The 27,814-nt window shown below is 38.1% G+C and overlaps 1 protein-coding gene across 5 annotated transcripts in view; it reads right to left on the bottom strand.

Moving 5' to 3' along the window:
* Positions 1 to 236: 236 nt before the first annotated feature.
* The window catches only part of LOC129279106 (MLX-interacting protein-like), a 49,263-nt gene continuing 21,685 nt past the window's right edge, over positions 237 to 27,814 (bottom strand). For 2 of the 5 annotated variants that reach the window (XM_064110909.1, XM_064110911.1), the window contains exons 5-18: positions 22,063 to 22,243; positions 19,476 to 19,574; positions 18,092 to 18,228; positions 15,280 to 15,741; positions 14,244 to 14,955; positions 13,632 to 13,828; positions 12,347 to 12,443; positions 10,497 to 10,564; positions 7,406 to 7,462; positions 6,605 to 6,761; positions 5,052 to 5,151; positions 4,445 to 4,568; positions 2,598 to 2,727; positions 1,802 to 2,029 (exon numbers count right to left, since the gene is read on the bottom strand). In XM_064110909.1, the coding sequence (XP_063966979.1) occupies positions 1,902 to 2,029; positions 2,598 to 2,727; positions 4,445 to 4,568; positions 5,052 to 5,151; positions 6,605 to 6,761; positions 7,406 to 7,462; positions 10,497 to 10,564; positions 12,347 to 12,443; positions 13,632 to 13,828; positions 14,244 to 14,955; positions 15,280 to 15,741; positions 18,092 to 18,228; positions 19,476 to 19,574; positions 22,063 to 22,243 (2,649 nt within the window). In that variant the 3' untranslated portion in view covers positions 1,802 to 1,901. Of the gene's footprint in view, positions 2,030 to 2,597; positions 2,728 to 4,444; positions 4,569 to 5,051; positions 5,152 to 6,604; positions 6,762 to 7,405; positions 7,463 to 10,496; positions 10,565 to 12,346; positions 12,444 to 13,631; positions 13,829 to 14,243; positions 14,956 to 15,279; positions 15,742 to 18,091; positions 18,229 to 19,475; positions 19,575 to 22,062; positions 22,244 to 27,814 lie in introns of all 5 variants that reach the window. The other 3 variants (XM_064110913.1, XM_064110910.1, XM_064110912.1) reach the window with 3 other exon arrangements.

Here is a 27,814-nt window from a genome sequence, read left to right as displayed (position 1 = left end):
CTATCCCCCTTGGACCCTGACAGGTTAGATTTTGGTAAAGGCGATAACCTCTGGGATTCTCTACAACTCAAAGCAAATATCTTGTCTGAAACGTACTAGCCTCTTGTCGAGGCCCTGTCGGCTGCTTTCCGAGCGAACATGGCTAAGCGAGGGAGAGAGCGAAGCAGAGCGGCGCGAGACAGGGCCTCTTGACATCTGGGCCGAATTTCACAGACTTTCTTTTGTTTTTTGTTTTTACCAATATTCCGACCAAGAACAGGTCAGTGAAAATCATCCAATGAGAGCGCGGGCCGCTATGACGTCATATTGAATATTCATGAGCTCATCTTGAATGGCGACCCGTGGATTCTTGGCGAAGAGTGACAACGAAATATCAAAGAGCATTGAATATGCCTCTAAAATGCTGATTATTGACCGATTTAAAGATTTGCAAGTCGATGAAATTGAATCTGCACTGAAAGGAAGAGATGTTTTTATAAATCTACCCACAGGATATGGAAAAAATGTAATATTTCATGCGATTCCACTATGCGTTGATCTCCGCTGTGCAGTGAGGGAATGCTGGAGTGGATCGCTTCCCCTTGACTCGAGTCTAACCAGCAGCTGACCAGTATCTCCCGGCAAGTTTCAGGGCGGTGATGGGTCTGTACTAGTAGAAGCAATAGTAGTACCACTACTTGTAGCATTTTGCTGTTTATATCCCATTTAGTGTCCCGCAATTAAATGAATCCCCTGCAGAATAGTGGACTACTATAGTATTCCGAACCCCGGACGAAACAGCTTTGACATTTTATTGGTTTACTATAGGTGACCGGTAATATCATGACTCATGTATATTCATTAGGAAGACGTACCTCATGAATATATAATTCAGCTCAGATGTCAAGAGGCCCTGGCTCGTGCCAGGCCTAATTTGCTTCGCGAATTAGGAAATCCCTCACTTCGCTCGGGAAGCAGCCGCCAGGGCCTCGACAAGAGGCTAGAAATGTACATTCATTGGAACTTCAATCATTTACAATCTTGTGACAGGTGATCGTGGACATGATATTGTCTATTCATTACCTATTTACCTATATTAAATGCATGATGGTTTGGTACCTTTTATAATATGTATGCAATATTTAGGCACTATGTAAAACTCTAAAAATTGCACAGTTCAGCCTTTGGGCTCCTATGCAGTGGAATTGAAGTGAATTCTTTTAAAGAATAGAATGTCATAAATTTTTCCAATTGCGTGACTGATGATCAATTCCATCCACAACGGAATGAAACAAATAACACATCCAATGGAAATACTTCACAATAAGATCATAAGCATTCCATATGTTATTTCTTCTCAAAATTTTACTTAGGTAATAACTGATTTACTTCCCTATTAAACAATGATAAAACAAGAGATGAAGAGACTCAAGGTAGATTACCCCCCTGCTGTGTACATGCAAGAGGCATAGATTAGAAAATATATTTGTGCTCTCTCTCTTAATGATGATCATTTCTTGGGGTGTAATTTCCAATGCAGTGTCACTATGGAAGTACATCAACCTCGATAAAAAGGATCAGCAGTCTCCTTGGGTTCATCTCATGCATATAGAATGAAAAGGTTCACCTGCCATACTATGCAAAAAAAAATCACTCAAGCATTGTCTCTATTCTTTTCTGGCTGCAGCATTTTTTAAAGAAGTTTGGCGCCCTCTTGTGGCACAAAAATGTATAGCTCTCCCTCCTCGTGGTGTACATGCAATGCAGAGAGGAAGAGCCTGGCATGGAATTATAACCCGTCGACAACTAACATCCTTGGATTCCCATAGGCTTTGTACAGGGATCACTCTCTCCCGACATGCAATTGGTTTAATAGCTTTTATTTAGTCTATCTAGCACTAAAGCTACGAGGGTAGTTAATATCATGAGTGTTCCGAAGAGGGATTCTCGATCTCCTTCTTGATGATCTCGCGCACTTCCTGCGGCAGCTGGACGGGATTTTGAAGGACCGAGGTCCGGGTGCTGACTTGCCTGACGATAGTGTATACCACTGCAATGACGGAAGATACAGGGGGAAAAGAGAGAAGCATTTCATTAATATTGGTAAAAAGATTTTTGTGAGAAACGAATAAACTTCTGGGTATTGGGGACCCTCGCAGAAAGGTTTGCAATCAAACGCAACTCTAAAAATCCTATGCATCTTGACTTTCAACTAATCACATGCCCGCATCTGGGTCTTGTGTTTGATTTATTCAGTTGCATTTAAACGCAAGTTTTCCTGCACAAGGCCCTCTGATGAAACAAATCTAAGGAGGAGTTTTTATCCATTTTTCTCAGGATGTCAAATGATTAATACTCATAATATAGCAGGACAATTTCGATAGATTCATAACCACGACTTTGTTGCCATATCAAACAAAAACCAGTTGATACGATAATAAAAACAGGAAATCATTTATGGTGCAGTTAAAAGGATACGAGTAATGAGTCACATGACACTGAAAAGCAGTCATGTGATACTGGTAAGGAGTCACATGACATGGGCAAGGAATTACATGATATTGACAAGAAATCACATGGTATAGAAAAGGTGTCACGTGATTTTGACAAGCACTCACATTTTCTAAGTGGCTTGAGTCTACAACTTTCCTCGACCCAGTCTACAACTTCTTCATCAAAGTTTGCCCCTGGATTGGTGCACACTGCAGCGACGTATGAGACGAACAGTGGTTTAGCTATCATACTGAACTGTAAACAAAGTGCTCAGGAAAAGTAGAACTTCAAATATGGTGCAACAATCACCCTCCATTGTAGATACACAATGTCATACTTGTAAAATGATTCACATTTATTTGTTTCCAGGCAATCCCCAAAATGACTGCAGTGACAGAATGTTGCTAAGCTTTATTGTACTATGAGATTTGACTTCTTTGACCCAGAAATTGTGATTATTGCGTTTTCTGTTAGGTGTGTCGGTAAACTTTTGGTAAATATCTGCACGATCCATGACGAAAACCTTTCATTTGAGAATACTATACCCCAGTTTCCCTCAATCAATTCTCTTCTCCAAGTACGACAAACCATAACTGCCCCAAGCAAGCAATTTAAGTATCAAAACACCCGTTTCTTGACCTCGGTCCGAAGATAACACAACAGCCCGAGCAAAGCATGCCGTCATTTTAATTCACTTACTTTCCTTATTTTGAGGTCGATTTTCTTCGTTCGAAATTGAAAATGGACTAACATTGGATTTCTGAATACAATATGCCTTTGAAAACGTGATTAAATATCGAATACAATAATTTCATTCCGAAGGTCCTACTACAGGCAGAGAAGTCTTATGTAATAGCACAGCTGTTGTTTATCATTTCGTCCTTGGCTCAACGCTCATAATCTGGCCTGTGGAGGTAAAATTGAGACAGCGGGGATTACCTGGCCTAGCGGGGTTGATCAGGCGGGTGTTTCATAAAGCTGTTCGTAAATAAAGAGCGACTGGTGATCCTGTCTTGCGGTAAATGGTACACACCATTGGCAATGATTTAGCGCGCAAGAAAGGATCACCAGTCGTTCTACAAGTCGCTCTTAACTTACGAGCAGCTTTATGAAACGGCCCCCTGGGCTTGGAAATGATTTTGGGATTTACAAACGCAAAATGGGGTATAGAACCGCAGTTTGCAACCTGAACTGCGGTCTTTCTCCAAACGGGGGTTTGACGTAATGCTAAGAATTTTATGATTATCACATATTGTAGTTGTGCAATTTTCTACCAATTTAGTGCCATAATTTTGTAATTATTTGTTACAAATTATATATTGTATTCATAACCAACAATCAGAATATGGTTTTTATGCCAATATTGATTCACTTTTTACTTTGGGCATGACAATAGATTTTTTAATATCTGAATATACATATCTGAATATCTGAATTGGAATATGTTCTTCAGTGCTACGACAGCTCTATACATCATTTAGCACAAGAAAGGGTCACCAGCAATGAATAAAGTCATTTGTACGTTACTACGAACAGCTTTATGAAACACACACCTGATGTAAATAACTAATTTCCTACAAAGGTGAAGTTTCTTTGAGGAAAATTGTTTAAAAATCGGCAAACTTAGAAGAGAAATTACACAAAATAGGCAACAATTTAGGTTTGTTTATATTTTTTCTCTCAAATGTGAAGCTGCTGTATGAGGACACAACAACAGAAGTGCAATTTAATAACATAGTGAAGAAATTAACAATTTCACTTTGGCTAAAGCTAATCAAAATGATTATGTATATGATTTTGCATATAAAAAGGATTCAATAATTTGTAGCCATGCTCATGACTTCACAAACATCTTCATGAAAAAGCTTGTTCAGATATACAACTTAGCGCGTTAATAGGTTTCGGTCATTCATAAACTCATGTCCGATTTACAGCTCTAAATTTCCATTTCATTTTGACACATCAAGGATACAATCCACCACTTCCAGTTATCTTGCATTTGTTGATTAATATATTCATTGCACATCTGCTGGAGCTGTCTCTCGCTCTGTGAGTTGACTGGTGCTCCGGTATCAGGTAGACTGTCCTGACATTCACTGTAATACAAACACATAGAAAAAGGATACCAGTCTTTAATGGAGAACCCAAGGGGAGCTTATCATGAAACTAATAGTCAGTGATTTTATTTTGACTAATGTTATAAGCTACTACAAATTTTATGATTGGCTTAGAGATTGGTCAGTAAAAATCACGGATAAATTTTTTCATGAAACGCTCCTCAGTTGTTACACAGAAGATAATGTGGATTGTAAAATTTCATTAATTTCATTTAAAATTTCATTATTTTCATGTAACTTTAGAAAAAGTATGACATATTAAAATGATCAATTGCAATAGTATTTCTTCTCTAAGCAATCACATTATAACTATGAGCCAAAACAGCTAACATTGTTGATTGGCTCATAGAAGGGCATAAAGATTTCATTTAAATGTAGCTATGAGGCCGGCCTAACTCCATCCCTGTCTTAGAGTAGACACTTCTTCTTTGGTACCAATGCCAACAAAGAAAAGAAAATTACCATATTTCATCGTTGACTCTCTGGATCTCCTCTCTCGTTCTGTCCATTTCTTTTCGGAGGTTATTGGTCTCTTCCTTTAGATGTTGGATGTATTCATGAGCTGCAAGGAATAAGAATCAAAGGTATTGTCTGATATTCCTCAAAGTACATGCATGGTTATAGCTTACTGCCTGAGTGTATCATAACATATCATGTGGGGGCGTTGTGGTCTAATGGTTACGACTCTCGTCTCTCAATCTGAGGGACGTGGGTTCCAATCCCAGCCATGGCGTGGTTTCTTCAGCAAGAAATTCATACACATTGTGCTGTACTCAACCCAGGTGAGGTGAATGGGTACCCAGCAGGATTAATTTCTTGTAATGCACTGAGCACTGGAAGGCTGCTTGAGCTTAAGCCGGGGTAATAATTATAATAACAATGTGCCTCCGAATAGATTATTTCTAGCTAGATGGCGCAATATAAATGTCTATTATCATCATCATCATTATTAACAGAACCAGAACTATTTTCAATGAGGTGTTAAAGCCTTGTAACCAAAATTTACAAATTTTGAGGAGAGCTAACAAAAAGCTTGATATATGATCCTTCTTTGGCCTAAGATGAATTCTCTACAGGAATCAAAGGACTGTTTTCAGACAATGAGCTGGCCACTATTGCTATATTTCTAAAACATGGTGTTTTCTGAGCTGCCCTAAAAGGCAACGATATGGTACAATGGTATACTGACATTCAACAGCCAGTTCGTAGGGGGAGCAGAATCAGCCAGCCCCAGTATTTTTAGGGATTAAATCTTCTAATGCAAGAGATAATGTAGCCCTATGATATCTCACGGTGATATCTTTTTTAACATATAGCTGGATAAAAAGGTTTGGCTAAACTACATGTATGTAATGTAATGTGGAGCGTTGTGGCCCAATGAATTAGTCTTCTGACATTGAAACAGAGGGTTGTGTGTTCGAATCCAAGCCATGGCGTAATTTCCTTCAGCAAGAAATTTATCCACATTGTGCTGCACCACTCGGCCCAGGTGAGGTGAATGGGGACCTGGGCGCCGTAACACAAAGGTTAGCGATTAATCGCTAAATGAAATGACCAATCAAGATCATCTTTGCATGCGCATTTTTCTAAGTAGACTTACTATGAACCATTCAGAATTGTACTTTGAAATTAGCTATCACTCGCTAACCTTTGTGTTATGGGACCCAAGTAGGAAGAAATTCCTCGAATGCTTGAGCGCAGCCCAGCAAATCTACTGGAGGGAAGGCTCCCAGAAAGCAGTTGGCAACCAAGGCGGCCAGGAAGAGTGCCCCAGCCACCGGGGGAGTTAAAAAGCCACATAGGTACAGGCCTGGAACTGTCGCCCTGAGACAGCCTAGCTACAGCGGGGGTAATGATAATAGCAGGGCCCGCTGGGAGAACAGTTTTCAGAATGGAAGATGCTTCCCTGTGTAAATATACCTATATTGTTATCATTATTACAATGCTATTGGCGGTTTTGGCATGTGAAAGGTTACTCTACTACATGTACTCATTTGTCACTGTGGCTTCCTTACCTTTCTGTAGCATAGTTGCTGTGCTTATCTTTGAGGAGTTATCACTGCCGCCGTTATTCATACCCGGTATTAAACTCTGTATCTCATCCAACCCTGTCTGGATGTGATACCGTCTTTTATGCTCAGAGTGAATGTGCTTTATCCTCCTACGAGCCTCCTGAAATTCAAAACGAAAGTTAGAAATTTCAATTTAGTATAAAATTTTACTTATATCCCTATTAACAATATTAGTGCAGAGAAGCTCATTCAACTATATGTTCCAACTCCTACAGTGGGAAAGATGTATACAATCATCTCAATGGCCATACCAAGCTCAGTAGGGGGAAGAAAGCTGCCCCCCAAATAATAATGATAATAATAGTTAACAATAATAATAATAATAATAATAATAAACAATAATAATAATAATAATTAATAATGATAATAATAGTAATAATAAACAAATTTTGAAACAAATAATAAAGAAAATAAAAATTAAAGGAAATATAAATAAATAAAATGAATAAATAAATAAAAATTAAAAAATTATAGTTTCTTAAAAACCTGAACGTTTCTGACCTGCTAACAAAATTTGTGTATGGCCCTAGATGTAGCCCAAAACTTGTGACATGAGCCCAATCTCCCTCACCCCCAATCCACAATTGTGTTCGGTATGCCTGAGGAATAGTCTATACAAATATTGATAGACTTGGAAATTTTTCACTCTATTGCCAAGCAGTCGATAATAAGTACTATGACTGCAATTTTGACCAATCACTGGCCTAGAATATCAACATGCAGTGAAAAGTAAAAAGAACTTGCCTTGTCCTTTGATCCTGACTCAGGTGTCTTCTGCTTCTTGGCTCTGGGTGCATGGAACTACAATGGAATTACAAAACAAACATAACCCGTCCATAAAAGTATAAAATAAAAGCTATTTCATTGTAAAATGACTACAGATGATGGAAAGTAGAGGATAAGACAACATGAGAATAATAAGTAGAGAACAAAAAATATGAGGGAAGAAGAAGTCCTGCAGTCCAATGACAAAAGTAATTCTATGGAATTATATTCTAAGTAAATGAGGAAAATAGATTTTTTTTCGTGGCTACTTTGGAGCTCACCAGCCAAATCTTGCTACATGGTATTACAGTTTGTATTGGACTCTATAGGAACTTCAGGGGCTCTTATATTAGTTTTCCAGGGCCCTATCAGGGTTTTTGGGGGGTGAAAATGTGTCACTTTTTTTATGTGCCAATATATAGATTTCAATGCTCTTGAAACGTCCATATTGCAGAAAATCGAAGCCATGTGAATCCCATTCTTTAGCACCATGTTGAGCACACAGAAATTATCCCAAATCGAGAGAAAGAAGTATATTTTGAAGAACAAAAAAGAGTCGCTTCCTACTATTATAGGAAAGGGAGATTCAGAAGAATGAAAAAGAGGTGGAGGAAAGGAAAAATATGGAGTAGGGGAAAAAGTATTAAGAATCAGAAGAAATTGAAAGAGAAGGAGGAAGAGGAAAAAGGAAAAGGAGAAATAGGACACATTGTTAGGATCATATATGGCAATGAACTTGGATCTTGAATGGCAGAGCATGCTTTTTATAGGAGGGGAGGAGAGAAGGGGAGAGGGAGGGAGGAGAGAAGGGGAGAGGGAGGGAGAGAGGATAAGGAGGAGAAAGGGAGGCGAGAGGGAGGGGAGAGGGGGGATAAGTAGGGGAAAGGGAGGCGGAGGAGGATTGAGAGGGGAGAGGGACGAGGAGCAGGAGGAAGATGAAAAAAGAAGAAGACTCCCTTTTGACTAGACATTGAAAGAGGATGAAGTGGAAGAAGAGAAATAGGACGCTTTGTTACGATCACATAGGGCAATGAACTTGGGTCCTGAATAACACAGCACGTTATTTATAAAACAATAACTCTTTGCGACATTCTATGTTTACATTTTCATGGGTGTGCCCACAACTGTAAAATGCCAACGCTTCAAAAAGTCTTATCACATCAGACCAGTTGCTCACACACTCAATGATCATCTTTCTGTTTACTCAGCTTTCAATACATGTCAATCATCAAGATATGTTGACATTAAGCACCAATATAGACAAAACACAATAAAAACAATGAGGAATGGGGACTGGGATGGCGTGGGGGGGGGGTAGAGGGCATACATTTAAATCTAAAACAGTTCTCTGTTATCAAGTATTGAGTCTTATTGGTAGTTGCTTTTAATGACTAATTATGTTTTTACTGCAATAGGGTATAATTTTGGATATTCTTATATTTTGGATCTATTTGCTTATTATTTCTAAACACTCTTTTTTCTTATTGTTATCTTTACAACAAAATTTCTTCATATACTTAGTCATGGGCATCAAATAAATAAAAACATTTAGAGTACAAAGTTATCAGAAATAAGGTTTAAAAATTTTTGTTTTGCAGTCCAATAAAAGTGTGGGAAAATAATTCTAGCACCCTTTAAGACGTTATTGACAGATAGTAATTTGGCAGAATATACATTTTTGATAATACTGCAAGTAACACTCGGTGAAGAGCTGGGCAAAGTTCGTCCAGGGATAAAGCCCTCTAGAATAGACCTTGAACCACTGTACTTTCATAAGATGATTTAAGATAATATTGAATGTCTGAAATGGCCTTGTACATAATTTGGGCAAACATATATATATATCACTCGACCCAAGTCTACCAATCTATTGTATTCTCCATTATTTCATGCATATTCTGACTGGTGAGAGATGTGGCATGTCAAAAGTGAAGAAAGGTTTGCTTTTATTACAAGCAACGTTGCCAGAACTGGCATAATTATGCTTTCTGGCATAATTTCGACCCTTTCAGCAAAATTCATTATGCTGGCATAATTAGACTTTTTTAAGCAAAGAATCTGGCATAATAATAGCATATTTAGCATAATTTTGATCGATTTTTTTCCCCACATGTTCTTTTTCATTTTTCACATTTCTACTAACTAATGAACGGCGCCAGCACCGACAGAAGTGGGGAAAACGTTCACATGCATGCATCCACTCCTTAGGTTGATAACCTTTTTTTTTTTTTTTTGCTTGTCAAAAAATTTTGGTTTGCCACTCCTAAAATTTAGGTTGATAACCTTTTTTTAAATTTATTTATTTTTAATTTTATTTTTTTTTTGCTTGTCAAAAATTTTTACTTATAGCCACTCCTAAAATTTAGGTTTATAACTTTTTTATGATTTTTATTATTTTTTTTGCTTGTAAAAAATTTTGGTTAGCCACTCCTAAAATTTATGTTAACCTTTTTTTTTTGGGCTTGTCAAAAAAACCGGTTTGGCATAATTTTTCGCGATTTAGCATAATTTCGCTGCTCCTCTAGCATAATTTGATTTTTTTCGCTGGCAACGCTGATTACAAGTGACACTCAGGTGATATAAAAGAAGCCAAGGCCCTGAAAAAGAGAGAGAGTTGCGTTTAAAGGTAACTAAAAAAACAAAACAAATAATGCACAAGTCCCTAATAAGCCCATTTCATTGGTTAAAAGTCAAGACGTGTTTGTTTTTCGGAGTTGCGTTTGATTGCAAATTTTTTCCTGACATGGGCTCCTGAGACCAATATCACAAAGGTTAGCCATTAATCACTATTTTGCAAGAACCATTCTGATTGGTTCCTGGTCAGTCTACTGACAAAAATGCACATGCAACGATGATCGAGATAGGCCATTTCATTTAGGGATTAATCACTAACCTTTGTGTTACGGGGCCCAGATCACTAAAAAGAAAATAAAGACAAAAACTAAACATTGACTGAAACAGTATACATACATCATACATTGTGTAAACAGTTAACAGTTGCTAACAAATGTTGTCTAGTAAGACCTCTTTTATAATAAATAAATAAATAAAAAAGTGGCTGAAAACCAACCTCGAACTCTCGCATACTCGTGGGAGTTTCGGGATACTCTATCTGGCTGCCGGGCGATGAAGCCGCACCTGGAATATCCATGAAGAATCACGGAAAAGGGAGGAAGGACGAAAGAAGGAAAGAGGAACGGGAAGAAAATGGCGGAAAAAACTTGTTATTAAGGAGGAACCATCTGAGATACCATACATGCTAAAATAGATACATTTAGCATAAAGTAATGCAGGGATATTGTGCTGATCTGAAATGTATGTGACATTGTATTATGTGCCTTTAATAGAGGGAAGTACAAAATGATTGAATCGAGTGGGGAAAGATATGTTCTGGAATTACTTTCCATCATGTAACGTAACGTTTGTGATGAGTATATGGAAGATTGCCATTTGGTCTAATAGTGCTTTTTGGTCTAATTCCCGGTTGTCTAATTCAACATGGTCTTATCTGAATTCTTCAGTACATTGATAGTTTTCCGAATAGCCAGCTGTTCTAGTGTGCAACCACAGATATTTTGAACAGTGTTTAAATTGATATTGGAATACATCCTGTTCCTCCAATTCCCACTTGGTCCAATACCACTTGGTCTAATTGATTATGCAAACTGGTAAAGGACCAAATGGTCATTAGATGATGCAGACCAATGCCAATTAGACCAATTATTACTTATAGAAAACAGGTAATAAGCTGATCGAAAGGAAAGGACCAGGTGGCAATTGAACCAATATTAGCCCAAAACAATAGTAGCCCAAGTAAGCAATTCCTTTAAGAAATCGCTTTCCAATAGTCGCATTAAACAATTGGGAATTAGACCAACCAGTTTTAGACCAAAAGGATATAACCCAAACATTGGGCTTATAAAAACAGAGGAAAATGGAAATGGTTGTGTGTGAAAAATGTCAAAAATTATGTATATGTTGGCTTTTAGGTCCTGAAAAGCAATCAAAATATAGGAATCAATCTGAAATTTAGAGTATGTTTTAATAATAAAGTATAATTTTTCCTGTTGATGCAAAAAAGATATTCGGTTAGTGGGTTTTAAAACCTGTGAAGATGAACAATTAAAGAAGCATAGATATTAATGATTGTCATTAAAATCTCACAGCAAACGTACTGTACAGTGATGGGAGAACTTCATACTGAATCAGATCATCTGATCAACAGTTTTTTATAATAAGGTTTTACTGTTTTTGTCTTTGTAGCAGTAATTTTCATTCATTGATTCATAAAACAAAAATCCTTTTTGCAAGGCATTTCAATTGCTTCTTCTAATGCCTAGGAATGAGTAAAAATAATAGTGTCGTTTTGCTATTTAGAAAAAGCCTTCGTAATTTTTTGTGGGTTATCTTTGAATGTTGATTCTGTAGCTTAAATATGAATCGGTAAGGGTTTATAACTTGGAGAATGTTTGGTAAACAGCAAGTCAGTATATGCTGTTTTTAAAGGAGGATAAATGCCAATTTTATTTTCATGATTTATTACCGATCAAATATTGACAATAAGGAGCTATATTTATACCATTGGCTTTAGTTGTACTGAAATTTAGCACGTCTCAACATTGCAATGCATACTCCTTAAAGCTCTCCCATCACTTTGCAGACTGTGATAGAACAAAGGGAGTGCCACGGCGTCGACACTACGCCGCGGCTATACTTGCCGCAGTGCGAACATTTCAACGATAAACATCTTGCATATTAATCATAGGAGCACAGAATGCCGCCCTGAGCGAGGGTTGGCTAAGCGAGGGCCGGCCTGACTGACGGGACCGAGGTGAAGGGCTCCCCCATCTTCCCAAACATGGCCGCCTGTACTTTGGGAGGACCGCCCCCTCTCGCTCAAATTTCTTTTGTTTTACTCACTAGATGCAGCGGAGGCCTGGCAGGATGACGGGACTGATATGGTGAGATCACGGTCGGTGGAGGGACTACGCAACAAGCCAGGCTCTTTCACTTCAGACTATAGATCATAAAACATACATCACAATAGAAGGGGGAAGGACATAACCTTGTATTAGAACTCACAAGAAAGGGAAGAAGCGACAAGGGGATCGAGGCCACGCCCTTTACCTACCTAACCACACCCTTAGATTGGCCAACAACCCTTCGAGAAAGGAAATGTTGGTAGAGTTTCCAAGAGATTTTTGAGAGTGATTTGAGAGGTTTTGTTGGAAAGAGGTTTAATGTTTGCAGAATTGGGACGAGGGCAGGCCACGATCCCCACTTACAACTACTTACCCTAAAGGCTTACCAAAGAAACGCATCCCCTTCTGTGTGGTTAAATCAACCATCAACGCAACTCTGGCTATACGCCATGATGGCTTGCCTCTCATGTGAGAAAAACAATAAAAACAGAGAATCTCGAAACGTAAAAAAAAAAGGAAGAAAAAGACGTGAAACACCCATCTGCTTTTACAGTGCAGAGATGAAACAATCTTCGCAATGATGGTATGTTTTCTCATCAAAACATTATGCTAAATATTCTTTCAAATGTATCTTATAGACCACTAACATGAACATCACTTCTTCATGTCTGTTCTTTCTATCCTTGCAAGTGTGTGTTTTTTGTAATTTAAATGTATTTCCAAAGGTTTTTCTCTTGAAAGCAAAATTGCTGGTCGTGACTAAGTACAAGATACTCAATAGATGTGTCTAACATTGTAAAATGTTTTACAGTTTTAATTTCGATCAGAAATTGTTATGTCTGATTCTGTAAAGATTTTCCTGACCCTAACTAACCTCAAATGGTATTTCTACCTAAGGATTTTTTTTTTTTTTTTTGGGGGGGGGGTTAAAGAGGGATAGCTGCGGAGAGCAACATGAACTTATGAGGTACAAGCCAAAGTCTCTTCTCTCATGCCAATCAATAGGCTTCTGGAATATCAACAAGCATTTTGTCAATGTACTGAGTTGCATTGTACAAGAAGCCTTTGTATTTCTTGATGACTTATATCTCTAGGTCCCTGCAATGAACATCGTTATGTTAGGAAATAAACCTGATTTTCAATTTTCCAAAAGAGAAATATGCGATGTGACATCTGGGTTCAAAGGTCATATTGCTCTCAGTACGTCCCTCTATATCTTTTCTCATCGGAAGTATGAGGAAACCCAAGTCAGGTCCCTCTTTCCTGAGGCACACACCACCTACCTTCCCTTGCAGTGCAGCCTGGAGAGAGTCCTGGAAGTGGCCCGACAAACCAGCATAACTAGCCCTGGGGCTATTAGCCCTACTGCTAGCCCTGCTGTTGCCCCGGCTGCTGGGGCGGCTGCTGGGACGACTGTTGGCTCGACTGTTGGCTTTGCTGTTACTCCGACTGTTGGTCTGGCTGCTGTGGGTGACTTCTGCTGGGTAGGTGGGAGAGAAATTTGCAGTCCCAAAAACAATTTAAATGATGAGGGTTTAGCATTGGCATGGTTTGACAGATAAAAAACAATGACAAATTTTAAATCTGAGCACATGCTCTTAAAAAAAGAGAGGTACAATCTACTATTAAACATTTTTTATGAAGAGTGCAACAAAAGACAATGTATGCACATTTTAATGGTACACATCATCATGTTCTTGATTATTGTTGTCTTGTTCTGAATTTTTTTATCAATTCAAAATTTTCTGTTGAGACCAAAACACATCTACAACATAGGGAAATTAAAATTCTAAGAAGATTGTTGGATGATAATACCCATCATTATCATGTTAACAAGATGATATCATAAAAGAAAATAAGTATGTCAACCCTTAGGTGACTCTTTCAAATCAAACCTCTTTTAGGCTGGCGATAGGCATTCAGTCCGGACACTCCCACAACATTCAGGGCAGAATACTGCTCGAAGTCCATCAGCTCTTCCTGGGGCTGCGGAGATGCCACTTGATGCGACTGCGGAGACGCTATCGAATGTTGCTGCGGGGATGGCATCGAATGTTGCTGCGGGGATGGCACTGAATACTGTGGGGATGCAACGGAATGCTGTTGCGGGGACGCTACGGAATACTGTTTGGGCGACGGGACCTGATGCTGCTGCCCCGGTGATGGCACCTGATGTTGCTGATGATGTTGATGTGGTTGCCCCGACGACATGTTGCCGCCATACAAACTATGACCCAAGACGGTACTCTGGTCCATTTGGGCCATCGGGTCCATGGTGCAGCTGAGATCTGTCTGTATCTGCTGGTAGGTTAGAAACGTTGCATCAGACAGGGACGTCTTCAGCTGTTCAGTAATGTCCACATTGCTTTGGCTAGTTGGTGCCCAGGACGTCGTCCTCATGGGATGGGTGTACTGTGTGGTCCAGTCTGGGAGGATCTTGGATGAGGAAGAGGTCATCTGACTGGACAGGAGGTCGATAGCTTCGTTTATGACACCCATTGTTGTTGCATTGGGACCTTGGTTCATTGGTACATTCTGGATGCAAGCTGGGGGAGATGTTGGAGTAGGGCTTTGTGCTCCAAGTTTAGTGTGAGAAGAGGGATAGACCTTGACAAAAGAGAGAAAACCAGAGAGACTAGCTATAATTTGTTAATTAAAAACAAAACGAACAGCACACCAATTACTATACATTCCAAATTCAATGAAAGTTTAAAAAGGACTTCCCATATTTTTATGACGTAAAACTGATTCCAAATAAAACACCTCCAGTCGTCAGAGGTATAGAAATACTGCATTTGAAAAGCAACTCATATGATAGTGACAACAGAAAAGTAATACTCCGTACATGAGTGGACCTTGATTGCATCTAAAGCAAAGAATGTGCAGTGTACATTTCAACAAACGTAATTCTCTATTACAGTTCACTCCTACCTGGTTACTTGCCAGAGAGGTGGTTAGATGAGAAGACGTGTTGGGTTGTTGATAGGACAACGATGCCATTGGCAAGGACTGCTGGCTGGAATGCTGCCCTCTACTGCTGACACTGCAGGTCACGCCTTGCATTGGAATGTGGACCTGGGAAAGGTCAGGCAGTTGCATGTTTCTCCTACTGGCAGAAGACTGACTAGGGCTCTGTCCCTGGACCTGTCTGGGAGCCTGCCCAGACACTTGACCTGAAGACACTTGTCCTGCAGCTTGGCTGTAGGTCTGGTTTAGGGGTGACTGGGTGAAGTCTGATAGAGGTATGCTGCTGACCATAGGGTCATACTGGCAGGAGACGATGGTGGGTGGGGCCGTTGCAAAGGTCACGCTGCGTTGGTTGAGCACTTGCTTGCTGTTGTTGCTGCTGCCATTGCTTCCAATGATGGCGATGGGATAGGCATTCAGCAAAGACTACAAGGAAGAGAAATGACTTTACGGCTTATGCACATTCAAATGAAAAGGAAAGCAATGGTTCAGAGTTCTTTACAACATGTTATCACCCTGGGCAATGGATACCATTTCAAACTTCATTGTATGCACTATATAGCATATTACTGCACTGGTCAGGTAATCATAGTTAGACCACTGATTTAACCCTGTCGTGACCGGCTGCTCAGCGGATGTTTCGCCCTGGCTTACCGGGTCACATTCAGTGTTACATGTGCAAAACAACTCCATGATTTCCATGATGGATAGAGTGGTCAGAACAGCAATTTTGGCACATGTAGTCAACATAATATATATTTAGTACTCATAAACTTCTATGTCTTACCTTGAACAAAATGTATTTCCAATTATTTAGGTCAGGGGAAGGAAAATAAACATCGTTTTACCTCGCGAAACGAGATATTAACGCGTCTATGGGATTTGTGTACATTACGAAAATCTGTGCGAGCGACTCGATGCGACCTCGCACACAGAAACGATGGTGCTTGAAAACGGAGTAAAGACTCGAGACGCGTTTGATGACGTCACTCATAGCGTGGGCTACGTGTATTGTATGTGTACGTTGCCTGCTCGGACCAGGCAGAGTGCCTAATCCATCATCCGAAGAATCCTGAGTCCGCTCGTATTCAGGCTTTTCAGCAGCTCTCCGCCGACGTGCATGGAGTCTCTTCGGCGGGGAATGGCCCACAAGAAGTTCATCCTCCGAAGAAGTTTCCATCCTTTCAAACTCGGAATCACCATGAATTCGATCTAATGCGTTGTCAGAATGATCCGAACTTGATTCTGACATCGTGTCCGCGAAATACTCTCCGCGTTGCTCCGCCATCGTGGACCTTCTCAACGCTAAAAAGTGAAATTCTTCGATAGTTTCTCAAACTTTGATGAAGGATTGCGTAAAAACTTTCAATAGAAGTGTGTGTAGCGACAGTCACTGAACGAGAGGCCGGACAATGAGCTTTCGGATGATACCAAACTCGACTTGTAGGGGTGTTTGGTTCGTGAAATATTCTTTTTTTTCGGAGGGACTGATTCTCGTCGCAAAAATGTGACATTGGTAAATGGCGCGGGGTTGCCGCTTGTCGCAATTTGGCGACAATGGTCACGAAAGGGTTAAATCAGTATCTCAAGTTAGTACATGTTTGTAGAAATGGGGCTATGGGGTTTATGTCAAAAGACCAACAGCATCTCTAGGCACCGTATCGTGACACATCTAGAAAAGGACTTCCACTGATTTGCTCTTAACCAATCCAAGACAAGGATTTCAGCAGCTTACAAGAGCTACCATTGAAAATCATTGAAAAATTGTGACCTTGGGAGCTATTAGCCTGAAGAACCCACACTAACCCTGTCTGGGATATCCTGAAGTAGCCAATCAAACTAATGATTCCTGTCTCTTCTCTCCTATTTGCTGCTATACAGACTAATGACATAAGCTACAGAAATCCCGCAATTTGATTGGCTAAGTGTAACTTATCACAGCATTTCTCTAAGAGAACAAGTTTCATGAAAGAGGGTCCAGTTGTTACTATATTCCCAGGTTCAAATGGGATTAATTACCAAGGCAGCCAACAATATGTTGGCATATTAACAGATTTTAAGTTTTCATAGATGGCTCAATAATTTCCACATCTTCCTGTTCCCATAAATGTAGAGCTTTATCTTTATGACCTCAATAGTTGCACAAATTGTATGCTTATTAGGAAAAGGAGAGGAAAAGGGAATTCCAGTCTGGCCATCGATAAGGATTTATAATGGCCTATTGGCCAACAAGCATGCAGATTAGGATCTGAGGAGGTGCTGAGGGTGAGCGGTCTAACTTACGAGGCACATGACAGTCTAGGGTTCAATCCCCAGTACAACACTTACACCCTTGAACAAGGCATTGCATCTACAACTGAATGAAAATACTACTTTAATGGAGATCATGATCTTTTAGTAGAGTTGGGATTAGGTCTTGTTTCTCTGGCTACTAACAAAGTATGAATGCTTTAGGAACTTCTTAGAACTTCTCAAGTGGACTTGGTAATGAGGATCAATAGTGTACGGAATGGCACAAGCACATTTTGTTTGTTTGTCCCCCCATCATGGAATCACGAGACAAATGCAATGTCAACAGCGCTTTATCACACTTTCTGTAATGTGCAGAGGCAGATCAAGGCGGGAAGCAATGAAAACATGCCCCCTCTCTATTTCAAGAATCAGTCACTGAACATACATATTTATATCCCCCTCTATCTCAAAAACTCGCATCTAGCAATGCTTTGGCAGACAGAATGAGAAATGTCAACCAAAATGAAGAGAATGGATGACAAACCTTGGTCGGGTCTGTAATCTCCATGGCTTCGCTCAGTGAACCTAGAGAGGTGTCGGAGAGGAAGTTTGGTGGTAGACTGTAGTTCATCCCCAGGCTATCCGTGTCCTGTTTGGTAGGAGTCTTTGCCAAGATATCTGCTTGGAAACGAGGGCAAAGAAAATGATTCTTTTTTGAGAGGGTATCGACATGCAGTACAACATGCTCCACAAGATATCTGCTAGGAGTTGAAGGCAAAGAAAAATGATTTTTCTTTTTTTCTTGAGAAGGTATCATCATGCGGTAAACCATGCTTCACAGGATCTTATGAGGCTTGCTGCATGCAAGTCAGTGGGTCGTTTCATAAAGCTGTTCATAAATTAAGAGCGACTTTAAAAACTGGTGATCCTTTCTGTTGGGCGCTTTTGGTAAATGATATTCACCATTAAATGTTCATTGGTGATTACTAAGTGCGTAAGAAAGGATCACCAGTCGTTCTTAACTTATGAAAAGCTTTATGAAACACACACCAGGTGGGTGTTTCATAAAGCTGTTCGTAAGTTAAGAGCGACTTTAAGAATGACTGGTGATCCTTTCTTGTGGTAAATATGCACCATTCAATGTTCATTGGTGATAGCTTAGCGTGTAAGAAAGGTTCACTAGTCGTTCTTAAAGTCGCTCTTAACTTACGAACAGCTTTATGAAACACCCTCCAGGGGCCCGTAACACAGAACTTAGCAATGATCGTAAAATATTTTGCTGCAATTGATTGCATTGACTACAATGTACAATCAATCGTCAAAATCAAGTGTACGATTAATCGCTAACCTTTGTTTACGGGACCATGGTCAGATAAATATTTTCACATTTCATTAGCTGTACAAGTAAAGACTATTCAAATCAGGGGCCTCTTCCATAAAGAGTTACAACAATTATAACTTTGCCAAATATGGCGACTACCATAGAAACAGGGCTCTGCTGCAAATTAAAATCAAGATTTTCATGGAAGTATAATACACTATTTGGCTTTTAAATTTACAATAGTCGTGAGGTTTTATGAATGAGCCCCTGATCATCAACATGAACGTAAGTTAGGGATGTACATTTAGGTTTCGTTTGAAAAAATCTAAATTGCTAAAGACAAAATATGCAAACTTGTCAGTTGTCGAGAACAACTCATGAGAAAATATGAATAGATTTCAAAATGGGTTCGTGGACGAGTGAAATATCAGCAGCACATGCGAACTGATGCAACTGATAGAAAGAGCATACACAAGCTCTGATTGGACAATCTAGTCTAGTCACCAGACTTGATGCAATGAATAGGAAATATACACACACAGAAATACAAATATACAAATGCGTGGATTGGATGATCTAGTCTATAGTTCCCAGACTCAATACATACCTTGAAGAGAATCCAGGGTTTCCATGAAATCTTCATCAAAGTCAGGCTCCAGCTGCATAAGTCCGGGCTGTATGATATCACTGTTGTATACATGGCGAGCTGAAAAAAATTAAATCAAAGAAAAGGAGAGAGTTTGGTAAAATTCTTGTCTGATCACGTGATTTCCATGCTAAGGAAACAGGTTACATGAACATATACCTAGGTAAAAGGAAACCATTTTAAAATAACCTATATGTAACCTTTTTCACACATTATAGTACAAGTATGACGCTTGAATTATATATATTTTTTTAATCTAACTCAATTTCAACTAAAGGCACTGTGCTACAGAGAGAAACAAGTACATGGCACTACACATAACTCCCTGGTGCAAGTTCAGTTCAAATATTTCAGATCCATTTTTCGTCTTATATTCTTTTTGAGAGTATTTGAAGATCAATCATTCTATCATGCATCATTTAACTACATGTAATATTACATTCATAACAATTAGCATGAAATGATCTGTAAAATCCAATGGTTTTGAACAATAGCATTCTAATTTGCACCCACCACTACTGTTTTTAAAGGGGAAGTTCACCCTGAGAAGCAGCAAAAATCATTAAAAAAAATATTGGAGGTGCAAGAAAATCCAAAGATTAATAAAGTTATTCAATTTATTTTCATTTTTGGATTTGTGATGTCATATGCAAGCACCTCCCCCATACATGTACATCGCGTGATTTTTTATTTTACTGTCAGTATCTTAAAGCCCCCATCACACTTATTCGGAATCAGCAGGAATCAAGCAGAAGCTGGAAAGAAAAAAATATTCAAAAAATCTAGAAATTTTTGGGAGGAACTTATGAATTCACCAAACTGGAGTTGAAATTCAGTAAATTGACCAGGTGTATCATCATACACTAGTCAAAATGAACCGCAATGGAGTCAGATTGATAATTCGTGCTACGTTCTTGGACATTCTAGGGGCATTCTAAATATCCTGACTGCATTCTGAGTGCATTCGAAATATTTTTGTCATTTCTTTTGGCCGTCCCGAAGGTTTTGGTCATGTTCAAAACATTCGAGGGATATTTTCGAACGGTGTTCGAAGTAGATTTAAAAGACCAACTGGTGGTCAAACAATAGTCCTTTCATTCAGGCCAATTCTGCTTGATTCGGAATAAGTGTGATGGGGGCTTAACAGACAACTCATTTCACACCTACTACTGAAAGAAAAAAAAAAGGTTGTGTAATAATTAACATTTAAAAATGGAAAATTTGCATTTTATATTACAAAACATATGAAGCAGCTGTTCGTATATGACATCACAAATCAAAAACTTACAATTCTAATAACTTTCTTAATATTTGACAGATTTTCCTCAAACTTTCACCGGTATTTTAAAATGATTTTTTTTTCTGATATTTTTCCACAAACTTTTCTTCAACACAACTTCCCCTTTAATGCCAATTACCTTTTCTCCAATTTGCAATTGTACAATTGAAATAAAATTGAATGCAATGCAATGCAATTGACTTCCAGATACAATACACTTAGAATCAATCATATTTCAGTTTAACACAATACAAAACAATACTTTATTTCATTCCAACTCTTGAGGGTATCACGTTCCGATCCTAAGTGCATTTCCAGGGTGTATTTTCCTTGCAGAGACACAACACTATCAAAATCTTGCTTTTTCATAGGAGAGCACCACAAAGCTAGTCTAGAGCCACAGACCCTGATTGATACTTGTTCATTAAGAGGGTCTTGAGACAAGAATAGCATAAGTATGTACAATAGGATGTTGCAGAGTGTGCTTGTAATACAAACTACATTGCGGAAGTTACAAATTGATGCAGAGGTTCAAGGTTCAAGCTCTGGTCACATCTTACAGATTGTGACATGAAAGTTCTGTCCCAAATGTAAATAATCATGTCTGATTAACACACATCAGTAAAAACTTGATCAAAAACACAAAAAGTCCCTGCAAACGACCTAAGGCTGCATATTAAGACCACTTTCCTTGGGCAAAGGGTTGGCACAACAAACTAACATGAAGCAATCATCTCAATTTGTATCAGGTTTTCATTGGGAAGTGATCCCCTACTAAGTTCCAACTGAAGTTTGGTACATGAACTCGCTTCATGTTCATGCAAATGTTGTGGTTTTTTTTTCAAAGGTGATGGCAGGAAACAAAACATCAAATTACCTCCTGTAAAATCTAGGTGAGCATTGGAAAAACAAATGACTTCATATCAAGGTTATTCCGTACAAATACCATGATACATGGGCATATTATTGGAATGTTCTCATCATTATTTACATATCGAACAACATGAATCGGGTTGTATGTTTAAATTTACTTCTAAAGAAGTACTTCTTGTCTCTACAGTATTTCAATTTTGTTTCTAAACTTCCCACTGTAAGAAGCAAAGCAACAGTCAATTGCTAGTAACTTTGAGATCCCTGAATCAATTCAAATCTTGCAACTGATTGCTGCGCTTCCTTGTACAACATTAAGTGGAAATCAATTTCATATTCTATTTATGATACTTGAAACTGATAGAAAGGAAGCTTCTTGGAACAACCCGTAAGACTTACTGATCTTCCTGGGTGCAGGGACGGTGAAGTTCTTCCTCTCTGTGCTGATAAAGAGGGTGTCTGAGAAGTCTTTGAGGGTGTCATCGTTCATCAGCTTCTGAGCCGACATCGGGGAGAGGGGAGGGTGGGGCATGTCCAGGTTGATGGCATGGTCTTCCACTGTCCTTTGGGCACTTTCCCCCTGTACAGATTTAAGTCATTGACAAAGATTGATTAAGAGTTCTTTAAGGAAACTGTCCTTTGTTGGCTTTGAAGCCAACATGGGGTAAGGGGACGGTGGGGCATGTCCAGGTTGATGGCATGGTCTGCCACTGTCCTTCGGGCACTGTCCCTCTGTGTAAAGAAAATGAACATTGATAAAGGGAAATTCTTTCAGGATGTCTTGGGAAGATGGGGAGGAGGTTGGGGCATCTCAAAGTTGATAGCCTTATGACAGTTGTTTGTTTTGGTTTTGTTTTAGGCAGTTGAGTTGCGATGTGTGTTGAATTTCCTATATTCCTTTCAAATCATTTCCAACAAATATGGCTTCTTACAATAACATAACTCAAGAATTTTGATGTTAGTGATCACACTATTTCATTTAATCTGCTTGCCAAGAGAACCTGATGGTCTATGTGCTTATTCTCAAGGATTAAGATTCAGTCAGTAGCAAAATGATTAATAACAAACTGGCTTTGGTTAATCCTGATCATTCCACAACTAGGCTGTCAAAACTGCTTCGACTACAGGATATCCTAATGAAGGGAACCCCTAGGCTTCCGAGACATGTACTGTACATGGCAGGAGTTGACAGAATTTTCAATGTTTAATAATAATTACAATGTGACTGCAAAAATAGGTGACCTTTTTGTAAATCATCTAGGTTAAACCAGCCAACACTGGCAATCGAAATATTAATAAGGACTATTTTGTAAGTTCTAGCAGATGACTACACCCTTCATAACAGGATCTACTGAAGATGACAACATCATTGTCAACCGATTAAAGGTGAGGATTTCAGTAGCTACCATTGAAAATTGTGTTAAAATGCTACATGTGCATGTAATTCTTGGGCAATAATTGATTAAACTATTTAAACAGGACCAAGTATTTATGGGGGCTCTCATGAAACTTTTCAATAAAAGAAGGTATTTCTTATATTTTATGATTTTTCAGTGTCAAATCACCTTTTTATGCATTTTCCTCTGATTAATGATAGTATTTAGTACTATTAATGATCCTAATATAAAGATTAGATTAAAAAGATATTTCGAAAAAATTATATTTAAAAATTATGAGAGGGTGTTGTATGCCAAATGAACAATTATAAAAGTAGGCTATGAGCATGTACATGTAGCATGAGCAGTCTTGAAGACGTGCCTGTGGGTCTACATGCGACCGATAGATATTACCTTGACTTGTGAATAAACCCCCGGAGGATAAATAGGACACAGCAGGCAACCCAAGATGGTAATCAAAGACATCTCTAATGATGTCATAGCCAACCCTTTATAGTCTAAGCACTTAATATTCTATGACATGACAGGCTTGGGGCACCAAACGGCAGCATCTGATTTATACCAGGGTGTATTAGATAGATATATGATTAATATTTTACAATCCATTTTAATTGTTTTTGTACATAGTTGCTATAGAATAACAGTTACGTAATAATAATTGTACAATAGATTTTACATGAAGGGCCCACGAGGTGTAACATATTTATAATCAACCGTAACTTTTTTGTACATGTGTGGTTGCTAAAGAATTGTATATTATATAGAGCCAATGAGGTGTGACAAAAAGATATGCAATTAATATTTACGATCAATGGTAATTTTTAGTGCATGGTTTGCCATACAATTACAGTTACACATAATTGTAGATTGGATCTGAAATCGCCTAGGAGGTGTATTACATAGAGAGATCTATACAATAAACATGTAGAATGAATTGTGACTTTTTGTGCATGGTTTGCCATAGAATTAGTTACACAAAATTGTACAAAATATTTATCGTATAGAGGGCATAGGAGGTGTGAAAGAGATGCAATAAGTATTTATAATCATTTGCAACTTTTTGTACACTGGTTTGCCATAGACTTACAATTTCACCTAACCGTAAATTATCATGAGCAACAGTACTTTTCACAATATACAGTACTCCTGAAATCTGCAACATTGGATCTTCTTAGTACTCAGAATTTTAATAATGTTGTCGTTTTATTATTCATTGAATTTTTACACAATTGTGAATAAGGTATTTATTTATATTCATTTTATGTTTCTTTGTATTTTGATCGTGTGCAATATCAATATTTATCTACCAATTTCAATACAGGAGCATTCTTTTATTAAATGTTGTAATATTCAATCAAAATATTTTACTTAATGTATTCCCAATTGCATATTTTGTTTAATCACTGAATGAGTTCAATTTATAATTGATTACGTTTAATCATGAATGATATTAATTTTAGCACAATTTGAGTAGAGATTGCATGACTTTAGTTTGATTTTATTTTTACCATATTAACCCAGATCATTCAATTTTATTTTAAACCTGTGCAATATCAATCTACAAACAACCAATTTCAAAATACAAGCATTCTTGTATAGTAATATTCAATTTTAATAACTCTCTAGTAATATCATACTTCCTAGAATGCATTGTCATTCCCAGTGAATACACTTTTATTTCTCATTAATAATTGTTCCAAAAAGTACTACTTTCAATTGTGCATGCATGTAACTATTTCATTTACTATTTATTTGTCGAACCAAATGTTTAATTGTATTATTTATTTTATCTTGTACATACATTGTAACCATTGCAATTCAGTCTTTGGACTGCGAGAATGGATATTTTCAATAAAATCCTTCAATCAATCAATCATGAATAACCTTTATAACACTGCAGCGAATGGAGATTTCTGGGACTTTCTTTTTCATTTTATAGGGTTCTTTTGAGCACTGCAGGGAAGAAATTTCTTTCCCCGACATATTGTAACAGCCAGCAAATTCAAATGTTATTAATGGTGCTTTACAAAATCTGATCAGCATCATCTTTTTGTTTGTCAAATTTTTAAGGAGCCAGTAAATAGGCTTAATAATTCTCACATAACAATTTTGGTCATGGAAAAGATTGCGACAAATGGTGTAAAAACCTGCTATATAGTTATATTTTGTGTAGCGATCATATGAATGCAAAAAAGAAAACGGCGATGCAAGACCAGGTACACATAAATTATCATCTGTGAGCAATATCTTGTTCTCGCATGTCTCTGTTGAAGGTTCTTTATTAAATTCAGAAGAAATAATCCTATTAAACCAATATTGTGATTTGTAAAAGTTATTAATGCCTTTGTTAACACAAGTTTCAACATGGATACATGTACACATATCGAACACTGCAGTTTGTAATTTTATAATGAACACGTTTAATAACAGGTTTGGAAAATGGAAACTGATGACTTTTTAATCAAGACATGCTAATCGCAGACCAAAGAGCCCCCCTTGGATGAAAACAAATATGACGTCAAAACCAATGAGGATAGCAGACATGAAAGTGTTGATGGATTGATAATACACTATAGGCCTGCAAGCGAGACTAACATATCCACAGCATACCGGGGATGTCACAGAGATCATAACAAAGTATTTTATTTTGTTATCTGACAGTTACATAGCATTCACAGAGTGCTGCAATCGATTTGCTCTTTGACATCACATTTCTGTCACTGAAAACACTGCAGAATCGTACCCCAGTTTCCAAGGTACATGTATGTGACCAACAAGCTCAAAGCCGAAATAACGGTTTGTTTTTGCTTACCATGTCCAGGCCTAAATCAGGCTTTTTATTAAAGGTAAAAGAAAGTACATGTTATTGCAGCAAACAATTATTTCATGAGAAAGTCTTTAAAATCAAGGTTAATTGTGACCATATTACCATAGATCTCGATCTGGTACATTGAAATCAACTCATTGTTGTGAAATCATGAAATCTTAGCTGAAAACCGATAATTCTGATGATAACTAACACAAAAAGGCATATGTAGGACAGTGTATTAATATTGCTTGGAGAAATACCCAGCATTTTATGGAATTCTGTGCTTATTTTGCTCATTTCTCAGCAATTACACATTTTCTTTTCCAAAGCAAATTGACACATTTTTCTGGTATTTATCTTTAAGTCCATCACTTCATCGTTTAGGGTATGCTTTTTAATACTTTATTATTAAAGAACCTTAATATTCTTTTTGACTGATTAAGTGTTGACTTCGACCTGGTCGGTATTAACATAATACTTTTAATATCATATCAGAAGGCTCTGAATGTATGCACTCGCATGTTGCATGGACGCTATCTGCTTACAAAGCAATAATACTAAACAATACAAATTGACTGTATTGTGAATTTTTTAAATGGAGAAGCATTTGTAAAGAACATTGACCTCGCGTCTGTTTATTCCTACACAGACATCAACATTGATTTCTCCGCCCCTGCCAGACAGTGCCCTACTTTCAGACTCAATTCAAAAGGCCAGCAATAACTTTGTCCCAGACTTTGAATATGTGTACCATTTGAATAACTTGAACATTTGAACCCAAGTTTGCTTCAGGGGGGGGGGGGGGACTGTTTCATGCAACTTATCACAATTGTTTTAAGGAGAAATATATTGATTATGAATATGACCTTATTATATATCAGTGCAAAGGTCATGATGTGGGGATTATCATTTGGTCATTCAAAAATAACGAAAGTAATACATAAGGTGGAAATCGCCAATTAAAAAGCGCTAAAATGCCTCTCCGAAATACGCCTCCCATCGGTCTCTGAATTGACTCGAATTTGATGACGTGTATAAGTGTACGAGATACGTGATTGGCTCTCCCACGTCAAGCTTCACTTGCATGCAAAACCTGTTGCGAGGATACGTTTTCTCCACACTGTCCCTGAATACTTCGATCACGAAATGAAAGAAAACCCAGAAGTTTATCTAGATTTTTGATTTTCAAATTGATGATTTTGAAGATGAAGAGAATGATGATGAAGTTTCTAGCTCTAGTGACGTGGATGGAGGTAAATTAGGGGAATTACGTCTATGATGATGAGTCGGACAATTCAACTTGCATGCCGATTCGCTACCAACTCATGCAGCTGGTAGTGCAGTGCTGCCTACCGCGGGCCAAAATAAATCCATGAAAATTCCAGCCTGCCCAGCCATACAGAGTCTCTTCCCTCTGTCAAGGCTCTAAAGAAGGAAAATAATGATATAACTGTACTTACAAACAAGTGAATATATCCGAATCTGAAGGCAAATCAACTCAACGAATAGCAGCAGACGATATTCATCGACGATAAAGTTCACGTGGCTGGGATAAATTTTTACTCGTTCTGTTAGATATAATTTCTATCTCATTATTTTGACAAAATTACGAAACTCGGGGAATTATCTATCTATATAAAAATATAGCAACACCTCGTACTATTTTTAAATTACGATAAAACCTTTTTTGAAGCAAAAAGTTGAGGTAAAAAGATCATCCCCAACATGCGTAGCTCGTATGTGATTGTAAACAAACCTTCACAAACACACATTGCTTGCTCGCCTTGGCTGAGAGAGTGTAGATGCACGTGTTACACAGCTCTCAATTGGCATTTTGGATGGTTTGTTTACAATCACATATACGAGCTACGCATGTTGGGGATGATCTTTTACATCTAATTTTAATTTACCTCAACTTTTTGCTTAAAAAAAGGTTTTATCGTAA

The sequence above is a fragment of the Lytechinus pictus genome, chromosome 16, assembly GCF_037042905.1.
Source record: "Lytechinus pictus isolate F3 Inbred chromosome 16, Lp3.0, whole genome shotgun sequence".
Classification (NCBI taxonomy): domain Eukaryota; kingdom Metazoa; phylum Echinodermata; class Echinoidea; order Temnopleuroida; family Toxopneustidae; genus Lytechinus; species Lytechinus pictus.
This window is presented reverse-complemented; position numbering and strand designations above follow the sequence as displayed.